The 12,755-nt window shown below is 43.5% G+C and overlaps 1 protein-coding gene across 5 annotated transcripts in view; it reads right to left on the bottom strand.

Annotated features, from left to right (window-relative positions):
• Window positions 1–12,755, bottom strand: part of MYO5A (myosin VA) — a 256,332-nt gene that overhangs the window by 8,247 nt on the left and 235,330 nt on the right. For all 5 annotated transcript variants that reach the window (XM_069765977.1, XM_069765976.1, XM_069765978.1 and 2 more), the window contains 3 exons: window positions 11,527–11,809; window positions 3,925–4,099; window positions 3,435–3,515 (listed from right to left, as the gene is read on the bottom strand). In XM_069765977.1, coding sequence (XP_069622078.1) covers window positions 3,435–3,515; window positions 3,925–4,099; window positions 11,527–11,809 — 539 coding nt within the window. The remainder of the gene's footprint in view (window positions 1–3,434; window positions 3,516–3,924; window positions 4,100–11,526; window positions 11,810–12,755) is intronic.

Genomic DNA, 12,755 nt, shown 5'->3' with positions numbered 1-12,755 from the left:
AGTGTACGTTAATGTGAAAAAAAAATGAACTTTTTTGAATTTATCAAATGGCTGCAATGAAACAAAGAGTAAAAAATGTAAAGGGGTCTGAAAACTTTCCGTACCCAGTGTATGGGTGGGTGTGTGTGTGTGTGTGTGTGTGTGTGTGTGTGTGTGTGTGTGTGTGTGTGTGTGTGTGTGTGTGTGTGTGTATGTGTATATATATATATATATATATATATATATATATATATTTTTTTTTTTTTTTTTTTATTTAGATACAAGGATCTGACATGTAGTTTTTATGCTTTGTAAAGAAACTTCTGTAATCCAAAAAGCAATAATAAATCCCATAATTCTCAGCTGCCGTGCATTTAACACTTCTGTAGGTTCTTGTCTTCCAGTCTTATATCTTAAAAGGCGTTGACTATAAAGAGAACCTCTCACCCCCAAATAATGCAGTGCCATCTGCAGGCACCAAGTTATAAAGCACATAAAGCTCAGTAGATTGATATATAGCTTTAGGAGAAAAGATTCAGTATAACCTGTGTTTCCATCATTTCACTCTCTGCTCTTTCTGGGATTTTTGACCCAGTGGGTGGTCCTATCAGTGACTGACAAATGTCATAGAATGTTAGAGTTGGAAGGGACCTCCTGGGTCATCTGGTTCAACCCCCTGCTCACAGCAGGATTCACTAAATCATCCCAGACAAATGTCTGTCCAGCCTCTGTTTGAAGACTTCCATGGAAGACTACCTCACCACCTCTCGTGGCAGCCTGTTCCACTCATTGATCACACTGTCAAAAAGTTTTTTCTAATATCTAATCTGTGTCTCCTCCCATTCAGTTTCATCCCATTGCTTCTAGTCTTTCCTTGTGCAAATGAGAATAAAGATGGTCCTTCTACAATGTGACAGTCCTTGAGATATTTGTAGACAGCTATTAAGTCTCCTCTCAGTCTTCTTTTTTCAAAGCTAAACATTCCCAAATCCTGCAACCGTTCCTCATAGGACATGGTTTGCAGACCGATCACCATTCTGGTCGCTCTTCTCTGAACTTGCTCCAGTTTGTTGAAGTCTTTTTTTAAATGTGGTGCCCAAAACTGGACACAGTATTCCAGGTAAGGTCTGACCAAAGAGGAGTAGAGGGCAATAATGACTTCACGTGATCTAGACTGTATGCTTCTGTTAATACATCCCAGAATTGTATTTGCCTTCTTTGCTGCTGCATCACACTGTTGACTCATGTTCAGTCTGTGATCTATTAATAAACCAAGTCTTTTTCACATGTACTGTTGTTTAGCCCTATTCCTCCCATTCTGTATATGCTTTTTTCTTTTTTTTGCCCAGATGTAGTACTTTGCATTTTTCCCTGTTAAAAATCATTCTGATAGTTGCTGCCCACTGCTCCAGTTTATTTATATCTTTTTGAATCCTCTCTCTTCTCTAGTATTAGCTATCCCTCCTAGCTTTGTGTCATTAGCAAACTTAATCAGTTTACCCTCAATTCCTTAAGGTACCTTCACACATAACGATATCGTTAACGATATCGTTGCTTTTTGTGACGTAGCAACGATATCGTTAAGGAAATCGTTCTGTGTGACAGCGACCAACGATCAGGCCCCTGCTGGGAGATCGTTGGTCGCTGAACAAAGTCCAGAACTTTATTTCGTCGCTGGATCTCCCGTGGACATCGCTGGATCGGCGTGTGTGACACCGATCCAGCGATGTCTTCACTGGTAACCAGGGTGAACATCGGGTAACTAAGCGCAGGGCCGTGCTTAGTAACCCGATGTTTACCCTGGTTACCAGCGTAAAAGTAAAAAAAAACAAACACTACATACTTACCTACCGCTGTCAGTCCCCGGCGCTCTGCTCTGCACTCCTCCTGCACTGGCTGTGAGCGTCGGTCAGCCGGAAAGCAGAGCGGTGACGTCATCGCTCTGCTTTCCGGCCGCTGTGCTCACAGTCAGTACAGGAGGAGTGCAGAGCACAGCGCCGGGGACAGATAGCGGTAGGTAAGTATGTAGTGTTTGTTTTTTTTTACTTTTACGCTGGTAACCATGGTAAACATCGGGTTACTAAGCGCGGCCCTGCGCTTAGTAACCCGATGTTTACCCTGGTTACCCGGGGACTTCGGGATCGTTGGTCGCTGGAGAGCTGTCTGTGTGACAGCTCTCCAGCGACCAAACAGCGACGCTGCAGCGATCCGGATCGTTGTCGGTATCGCTGCAGCGTCGCTTAATGTGAAGGGGCCTTTAATCTAAATCATTGATAAAGATGCTGAACAATACAGGGCTCAGGACAGAACCCTGTGGTATCCCACTTGAGACTTCCTTCCAACTGGATGTGCAGCCATTAACGACCACTCTTTGGGTCCGATCACTAAGCCAGTTATGAATCCACCTAACCGTTGCCTTGTCCATTCCATACTTAGGGTATGTGCACACGATGCAGATTTAGTGCAGAACTGCTGCAGATTTTTCTGCAGCAGAAACGCTGCAGAACTGCACTGTGATCACAGTACAATGTAAATCAATGGGAAAAAAAAAAAGCTGTGCACATGGTGCAGAAAAATCTGCGCAGAAACGCTGCAGTTTTCAAAGAAGTGCCTGTCACTTCTTTTGTGCAGTTCTGCAGCGTTTCTGCACCCCTCCATAATAGAAATCTGCAGGTGCGTTTTTGATGCGTTTTTCATGCGTTTTTCGTGCAGATTTGTGCTCAAAAAACGCATCAAAAACGCACCTGCAGATTCTGCCAGGAGATGCAGATTTAGTGCAGAACTGCAGCAGATTTTTCTGCACTAAATCTGCATCGTGTGCACATACCCTTAGTCAGTTTTTCAAAAAGGATTATGTGAGATACTTTGTCAAATTCTTTGCTGAAGTCAAGATATACTATATCTACAGCATTTCCCTGATCCACCCTGATACACTTATACAGAGGTTGCTGTCAGTCACTGATAGGACCACCCACTGGGCCTAGAATGAGCAGAGGATAAAATGATTAAAACACTGGTTATAGGGAATATTTTTGCTCAAAACTATGTATCAATATACTCATCTCCTAACTGCACTATAACGTGGTTCCAGCACTTTCATCATGACAGATTCCATTTAAGTAATAAAGTGAGCCCAATGTTCAACTGATCGCCACAGGTCAGTATTCACAATGCATAAAAACAACAAACAGTGGTCATAAAATATATATCCCGTACACACTGCTGGAACTGTAATACTTTACACTGCTTTTCTTGAGCAGTGAAAAACTGCAGCATTAAAAACTCAACAAATACTCTGTGTGGGAACTAAGCCTAAGTGTAACTGAAAGTTCAATTTTCAGTTTTCTATTGGTACACCATATGTAAGCTATTGAGTTACTTGTAATTGCCATTTAATATAGACTATAACTTCCTATACTGCTGTGGACATGAGAGGAAAATGCAGCACGCCTTACCTGTATGTTACGTATAAAGGATACCAGTACCCGCTCTTCAAATTCATTTACAGGAGTATAAAGATTCAACACCTTCACAATCTGTGAAGACAATATCTTATGTTATATATTTAATGGCAGATATACAGCAAATCGCAAACAGAAATTGTCTGGGTGGGTACAATACGGGAGACTGCACGCATCAGCGATAGTAGGGGGCGCAGAAAAGTAGCATGATACAAATATCACTGGTCTGAACTTTATGGCTATCCCACCTACTATTGGGATAGTACTACTTAGTTCATCTAGTCCCTGCACTACTCGGACTGTAAGCTAGTTTGGTTATGGCCATCCTTTCTCTCTGTATCACAGGTCCCTATATGTCTTCCCAAGTGTGTAATGTGTACCCAACTACATAGCTGTGCCATATAATGAATAAATGATCACTTCCAGAGACATATAAAGCCATCTGCTGTAATATACTTGTAGTACGTACCCCTTGGTTACTTACCTGGGCAGTAGTCAGAGCATTGCACATGGAGCAGATTGCCTCTGCATCCTCATCAGTTTTCTTCTTCACTTGCAGCAACTGTGCTGCCTGAATTAAAGGTTCAAGTGTCTCTTTAGCTCCGCTGTTCATCAGATTCTTGTCACGTAGCCATTCTTCTAGTTGGCTGACGTTGTACCTGTAGACAAACAAAAGGCCAATATTTTAGCCATCCCCTCATTGAGTGTCAATGGAATCCACTCTCCAGACTCCAGTGATCTGACCAGTAACTCACGTAATATATTCCCTCAATCACACTTGCCTCAATTTACTAATCCGAAACTAAAAAATGGCACATGGTATACGCAATCAATCATTCTCCAAAATTATTGTCACTACAACTCCCTTTGAAAGCCACACCCATGCAGTTCAATGCTTTCAAGTGGAGCAGCACTGGCCCAACTGCGGAGAGCAAGAGGAAGAAATGGCCCAAAACTCAATTCTCAAAAATTAACTGTTTGGCAAAAAAAATTAGGTTTGGCTGAAATCTGTCTTTATAATAATTATCAGCAACTTCTTCATACAATCTAAAACTAATTAGTGCTCATATAATCCCATAATATAGTAGTACAACACAATGACTACAATATTATATGAACTTTTAACCCATTAGTGACAGAGCCAATTTGGTACTTAATGACCAGGCCAATTTTTGCAATTCTGACCACTGTCACTTTATGAGGTTATAACTCTGGAACGCTTCAACGGATCCCGCTGATTCTGAGATTGTTTTTTCGTGACATATTGTACTTCATGTTAGTGGTAACATTTCTTCGATATTACTTGCGATTATTTATGAAAAAAACGGAAATATGGCGAAAATTTTTAAAATTTTGCAATTTTCAAACTTTGTATTTTTATGCCCTTAAATCAGAGAGATATGTCACAAAAAATAGTTAATAAATAACATTTCCCACATGTCTACTTTACAACAGCACAATTTTGGAAACAAAATTTTTTTTTGTTAGGGAGTTATAAGGGTTAAAAGTTGACCAGCAATTTCTCATTTTTACAACACCATTTTTTTTTTAGGGACCACATCACATTTGAAGTCATTTTGAGGGGTCTATATGATAGAAAATAATGAAGTGTGACACCATTCTAAAAACTACACCCCTCAAGGTTCTCAAAACCACATTCAAGAAGTTTATTAACCCTTTACGTGCTTCACAGGAACTGAAACAATGTGGAAGGAAAAAATGAACATTTAACTTTTTTTTGCAAACATCTTAATTCAGAACCATTTTTTTTATTTTCACAAGTGTAAAAACAGAAATGTAACCATAAATTTTGTTATGCAATTTCTCCTGAATACGCCAATACCCCATATGTGGGGGTAAACCACTTTTTGGGCGCACCGCAGAACTTAGAAGTGAAGGAGCGCCGTTTGACTTTTTCAATGCAGAATTGGCTGGAATTGAGATGGGACGCCATGTCGCGTTTGGAGAGCCCCTGATGTGCCTAAACAGTGGAAACCCCCCACAAGTGACACCATTTTGGAAACTAGACCCCTTAAGGAACTTATTTAGATGTGTGGCGAGCACTTTGAACCCCCATGTGCTTCACAGAAGTTTATAACGTAGAGCCGTGAAAAAAAAAAATTGCATTTTTTCTACAAAAATGATCTTTTTGCCCACAAATTTTTATTTTCACAAGGGTAACAGGAGAAATTAGACCACTAAAGTTGTTGTGCAATTTCTCCTGAGTACGTCGATACCCAATATGTGGGGGTAAACCACTGTTTGGGCGCACCGCAGAGCTTGGAAGAGAAAGAGTGCCGTTTTACTTTTTCAATGTAGAATTGGCTGGAATTGAGATCGGACGCCATATCGCGTTTGGAGAGCCCCTGATGTGCCTAAACAGTAGAAATCCCCCACAAGTGACCCCATTTTGGAAACTAGACCCCCCATGGAACTTATCTAGATGTGTGGTGAGAACCTTGAATGCCCAAGTGCTTCACAGAAGTTTATAATGCAGAGCCGTGAAAATAAAAAATATTTTTTTTTCCACAAAAAAGATTTTTTAGCCCCCAAGTTTTTATTTTCACAAGGGTAACAAGAGAAATTGGACCCCAAACGTTGTTGTCCAATTTGTCCTGAGTATGCTGGTACCCCATATGTGGGGGTAAACCACTGTTTGGGCGCACGGCAGAGCTCGGAAGGGAAGGAGCGCCTTTTTGGAATGCAGACTTTGATAGAATGGTCTGCGGGTATTATGTTGCGATTGCAGAGCCCCTGATGTACCTAAACTATAGTAACCCCCCACAAGTGACCCCATTTTGGAAACTAGACCCCCCAAGGAACTTATCTAGATGTGTGGTGAGAACTTTGAATGCCCAAGTGCTTCACAGAAGTTTAGAATGCAGAGTCGTGAAAATAAAAAATATTTTTTTTTTCCACAAAAAAGATATTGTAGCCCCCAAGTTTTTATTTTCACAAGGGTAACAGGAGAAATTAGACTGCAATAGCTGTTGTCCAATTTATCCCGAGTACGCTGATGCGCCATATGTGGGGGTAAACCACTGTTTGGGCGCACGGCAGAGCTCGGAAGGGAAGGAGCGCCTTTTTGGAATGCAGACTTTGATAGAATGGTCTGTGGGCATTATGTTGCGATTGCAGAGCCCCTGAGGTACGTAAACTGTAGTAACCCCCCACAAGTGACCCCATTTTGGAAACTAGACCCCCCAAGGAACTTATCTAGATGTGTGGTGAGAACTTTGAATGCCCAAGTGCTTCACAGAAGTTTAGAATGCAGAGTCGTGAAAATAAAAAATATTTTTATTTTTTCACAAAAAAGATATTGTAGCCCCCAAGTTTTTATTTTCACAAGGGTAACAAGAGAAATTGGACCCCAGAAGTTGTTGTCCAATTTATCCCGAGTACGCTGATGCCCCATATGTGGGGGTAACCCACTGTTTGGGCGCACGGCAGAGTTCAGAAGGGAGGGAGCACCATTTGACTTTTTGAGCGCAAAATTGGCTGTCGTGTTTGGAAACCCCCTGATGTACCTAAACAGTGGAAATCCCCCAATTCTAGCTCCAATCCTAACCCCAACACACCCCTAACCCTAATCCCAACCTGATCCATAATCCTAATCACTAACCCTAACCATAATCACAACCCTTACCCCAAAACAACCCTAATGTCAACCCTAACCATAACCCTAATCAAAACCCTAAATCCAACACACCCCTAATCCTAATCTCAACCCTAACCTCAAACCTAACCCTAATCCCAATACACCCCTAATCACAACCCTAACCTTAACCCTAATCCCAAACCTAACCCTAATCCCAAGCGTAACCCTAATGCCAACCCTAACCCTAATACCAACCCTAATCCAAACCCTAACCCTAATACCAACCCTAATCCAAACCCTAACCCTAATCCCAGCTATAACCCTAACTTTAACCCCAACCCTAACCCTAAGGCTACTTTCATACTTGCGTCGTTTGGCATTCCGTCGCAATCCGTCGTTTTGGACAAGAAACGGATCCTGCAAATGTGCCCGCAGGATGCGTTTTTGCCCATAGACTTGTATTGCCGACGGATCGTGACGGATGGCCACACGTCGCGTCCGTCGTGCACTGGATCAGTTGTGTTTTGGCGGACCGTCGGCACAAAAAAACGTTCAATGAAACGTTTTTTTGTACGTCGCATCCGCCATTTCTGACCGCGCATGCGTGGCCGTAACTCCGCCCCCTCCTCCCCAGGACATAGATTGGGCAGCGGATGCGTTGAAAAACTACAGCTGCTGCCCACGTTGTGCACAATTTTCACAACGTGCGTCGGTATGTCGGGCCGACGCATTGCGACGGCCCCGTACCGACGTAAGTGTGAAAGAAGCCTAACCCTAAATTTAGCCCCAACCCTAGCCCTAACCCTACCCCTACCCTAACCGGCCGGCAGATGGAGACAGATGGGGGGCGCACTGCGCATGCGTTCGCCATGTTCTTCTGCCGGCGGCCAGGAGGAGCAGCAAGAGGATCCAGGGACACAGGTGAGTATTGTAGGGTCCCCGAATCCCCCTATTTCTCTGTCCTCTGATGTGCGATCACATCAGAGGACAGAGAATTACACTTTACTTTTTTTTTTTTTTTTTGCGGTCGCTGGTAAACAGTTAATTACCGGCGATCGCAAAACAGCGGTCGGTAAAACCGACCCCGATCATGCTCTTTGGGGTCTCGGCTACCCCCGGCAGCCGAGACCCCAAAGATTCTCCCGGTGCCGGCCGGCGGGCGCACTGCGCATGCGCCCGCCATTTTGAAGATGGCGGCACCCACCGGGAGACGCGAGGAGCATCGGGGGAGCTAGGTGAGTATTGGGGGGCCACTTGGGACCCCTTTTCTCTGTCCTCCGATGTGCGATCACATCGGAGGACAGAGAAAGTAAAAAGAGATTGCGGGTTTTTTTTTTGTTTGTTTTTTGCGATCGCCGGTAAACGGTTAATTACCGGCGATCGCAAATGCGGGGTGGGTTAAAAACCCCCCGAATCATGTTCTCTGGGGTCTCGGCTACCCCCGGCAGCCGAGACCCCGGAGAAAATCGGCCTCTGGGGGGCGCTATTGACTTTTTCCACAGCGCCGTTAATTAACGGCGCTGTGGTTTAAGTACCCTTAGCGGCCGCCGTTAAAAGGCGTATCGGCGGTCGCTAAGGGGTAAACTGATGAACCATAATAATACAAGAAAATCTTGTCAATTGAGAGCCATTACCCTTCGAATGAAGCAATTTATGCACTCTATTTTATAGACATTTACTGCCTAGTAACTGCAGCTGTGCATACTACTAGATGCATACACTGCTTATAGAAACCTTCCAACCTCCGGTTGACAAAGCAATTTTTTGGAAAGAGTTAAAAGGGTTGACCAGCAGGACTACCAAGGTCGAAAGGGATGATTTTGTAGGCTCTACAGGCTGGCTGTTGTCCTCCATCCAGAACGCCTTCTTGCAGCATGTTGTTGACGTAGAGGGAGGATTTTATCTTCTTTCCCCCGGACAGGGACAGGAGTGGGCGCTCCTGAATCGTCCCCCCCTTGCTGTAGCCGCTGCTGCCACTTGGGGACACACTTCACCTTAGCAGGTTGTGCCCCCTAAAGACTCCCAACCTCATTCCAAGGAAGCATCGCGCCATACCATGCCGTGCCCCCAGAATAGAATATTCATATGCTGGCTCCCAAGGATGCACCGCACCACCGGAAGTGACGTTGGATGCTATGCCTGGGTTCTGGTGAAGCACTGCACCATACCAGGCCGTACCACTGGAACTGAAATCATAGCTTCGCTGCCAGCTCCCAGTTATGCACTTCTTTGGCCTCGTGCCTCTGGAGAGATGTTCCTGCATGTCCGTTAGCCAGGGACATCCATCCGCATGATGCTGGATCTCCAGCTCCTGGTAAGATCTTCATTCTGCCGGCAGCACCAGGGAGCTCTTGAGTATTCCACAAGGACAGGAAACCACTGAAGCGTACTATAGGGCTCTGCCTTTTAAAGCTGTAGGTTTTCCTGTCCATGGAGCGGATCCTCCTTCTTTCTCCATGGTGCTAGCGTGGAGAATGTGAAAAATAAGTTATTTCCTTTCCACAGGAAAGATAACTTGTTGGAAGGTGGGGTACAGACCGCAGGGACTTACAACGATCTGCAGAATGTGGAACTCTTGTCCCTTTTAGAATAGAGCGGCAGTGAGCATACTCATCCGCTCTTCCACTCATTCACAATGGACTGCTGAGCGCTGCCCTCAGATTTTTCCGACAACCCTACAAGGAATGAATGGAGTGGCCTGCTGCACCATTTTGTAAAGAGGATAAACATTCCCAAATCTTCTAGTTGGAAGGTGTTCCTCAGCATATCTGACCAGCAAGTCCAGCAAATCTGATCAGTAAGTTATTACCTATCCTGAGGATAAGTGATAACTTGTTTTAACCCCTTCATGACCATGGGATTTTTCATTTTTCCGTGTTCGTTTTTCACTCCCCTCCTTCCCAGAGCCATAACTTTTTTATTTTTCCGTCAATTTGGCCATGTGAGGGCTTATTTTTTGCGGGACGAGTTGTACTTTTGAACAACATCATTGGTTTTAGCATGTCGTGTACTAGAAAACAGGAAAAAAATTCCAAGTGCGGGGAAATTGCAAAAAAAGTGCAGTCCCACACTTGTTTTTTGTTTGGCTTTTTTGCTAGGTTCACTAAATGCTAAAACTGACTTGACATTATGATTCTCCAGGTCAGTACGAGTTCGTAGACACCTAACATGACTAGGTTATTTTTTATCTAAGTGGTGAAAAAAAATTCCAAACTTTGCTAAAAAAAAAACAAAAAAAAAAAAAACAAATTGCGCCATTTTCCGATACTCGTAGCGTCTCCATTTTTCGTGATCTGGGGTCGGTTGAGGGCTTATTTTTTGCGTGCCGAGATGACATTTTTAATGATAGCATTTCGGTGCAGATACGTTCTTTTGATCGCCCGTTATTGCATTTTAATGCAATGTCGCTGCGACCAAAAAAACGTAATTCTGGTGTTTCTAATTTTTTTCCCGCTACGCTGTTCAGCGATCAGGTTAATGCTTTTTTTTAATTGATAGATCGGGCGATTCTGAGCGCGGCGATACTAAATATGTGTAGATTTGATATTTTTTTTATTGATTTATTTTGATTGGGGCGAAAGGGGGGTGATTTAAACTTTTATATTTTTTTATTTTTTTAACATTTTTTTCAACTTTTTTTTTTTACTTTTGCCATGCTTCAATAGCCTCCATGGGAGGCTAGAAGCAGGCACAACGCGATCGCCTCTGCTACATAGCAGCGATCTGCTGATCGCTGCTATGTAGCAGAAATGGAGGTGTGCTGTGAGCGCTGACCACAGGGTGGCGCTCAGAGCCACCGGCGATCAGTAACCATAGAGGTCTCAAGGACCTCTATGGTTACAATGGAGACGCATCGCCGACCCCCGATCATGTGACGGGGGTCGGCGATGTCATTTCCGGCCGCCCGGCCGGAAGCGGTAGTTAAATGCCGCTGTCTATGACAGCGGCATTTAACTAGTTAATAGGTGCGGGCAGATCGCGATTCTGCCCGCGCCTATTACGGGCACATGTCAGCTGTTCAAAACAGCTGACATGTCCCGGCTTTGGTGCGGGCTCACCGCGGAGCCCTGCATCAAAGCAGGGGATCTGACCTTGGACGTACTATCCCGTCCAAGGTCAGATAGGGGTTAACTGGATAACCCCTCTAAGGAAAAATACAACATTATTAAAATAACGAATGGTAATCCAGGGTAAATATCAAAGAATTTACAATGCCGAATATACAAAATATTTTTATGAGAAGAATGTGGCTACCACTAATCGCTGAGTGGACCAAATCCTTGAGTTCCAGATGACTTTTCACATTAGAGATATTAGCAGACAATAGAATAATGTAAAATCTTTGTACTGTGACCCCCTGAGACTGAAGGGTCTGAAGCACTTGTCAGGGAATGTTACCCGTTTGGCTTTGATCAGTTTTTCCCCACAGAGAAAGGTCCTTACAATGCTCTACAGTCTATAAAAGTGATTCACTTTCATGGTCCATACCTTATCTGCATCCCTTTGCTCCATGAACACATGTCCTTTCTGAGCAGCAGATTGTTAAGTGTGACAGCGCCAATAATATAGAACATCTGCTTCACCACCTGCTTGATGAGCTCTGGATCCATACCATGCTGGCACAGGATGGAGTGGAACGTGTTCAGTTGTCTCACTATGGAGTCCAAGGTATACGTTCCTTCATCTGCTATACTGGATGTCCTCTTTCTCAAACCTGTAGGTTTCACCCCGGAGACACCCTGAATGGTCTCATGCTCCAACATCCCAGAAACTAAAGTAACGTAGACAGAAAGAAAATTAAATGAACTAATCAATATATTTTATTTTACTAACTTACATAGCACCATGAATTCCACTGTGTTTTACAGACATTAGTACTGTCCCCATTGCGGCTCACAATCTAAGTTTTTTTTTCAGTATGTCTTTGGAGAGCAGTAGGAAACCCTGAAACATGGAGAGAACATACAAACTCCTCACAAATCTATGAGCAATATGCAAGCTATGCCACATAATAATCAAACATAATGCTATAAATACAATGATGTATGAGGTTTTTTGATATTCATTTGGTTCAAGCAGCATAAAAATTGTAATTCACATTATCATAAGGGACGCTTTTTATGCTGGTCTTTTAGAGAAGGCATTTCTGTAGTCAGATGCTTCAGATTCATTAAGAAATACATACTTCTTAATGAGTCCAGCACGTCTGAAAAGTGGCGTGTGTCACCACAAATCTTACTTCAGTCTGGGAACGCTGCTACTCGTCATGAATTTGAAGAGCGGAGGTTGCCACACCCCAAACCAAAACTGAAGTATTTGTGGCGTAAGAAGCACCGCCACTTGCCATGAATTTGACAAGCAGGGGCTGCCATGCCGCAACCCAGCTCTGCCCACTTTATCAGAGCTGGGTGAAAATGGCGTGAGACTGCCAAAACTTGGAAATTTTAAAGCAGCCTCACCTAGTGCCAAAATTTTGCTACTTTTCAAAGCATTTTATGCTAAAATACTAGCATAAGAATCTCTGATGGATCTGTGAAAAAGTGCTCATCTTCTATAATACAGTATACTAATACTGAGACCGTGCAGCCTTATGTAGAGGATGAATAATTTGGGAACACATTTGCACTCTTATTAGCCCAAGTAGCAACAAAATTCTTTTTTCGTTCAATAAGAGCAAAAAGAGTATGAATTGTACAGATAGGGGCCGATTCATCATT

This window comes from Ranitomeya imitator, chromosome 4, assembly GCF_032444005.1.
Source record: "Ranitomeya imitator isolate aRanImi1 chromosome 4, aRanImi1.pri, whole genome shotgun sequence".
Lineage (NCBI taxonomy): Eukaryota > Metazoa > Chordata > Amphibia > Anura > Dendrobatidae > Ranitomeya > Ranitomeya imitator.
Note: the sequence above shows the minus strand (reverse complement) of the source record. Positions and strands in the feature narration are given on the sequence as shown.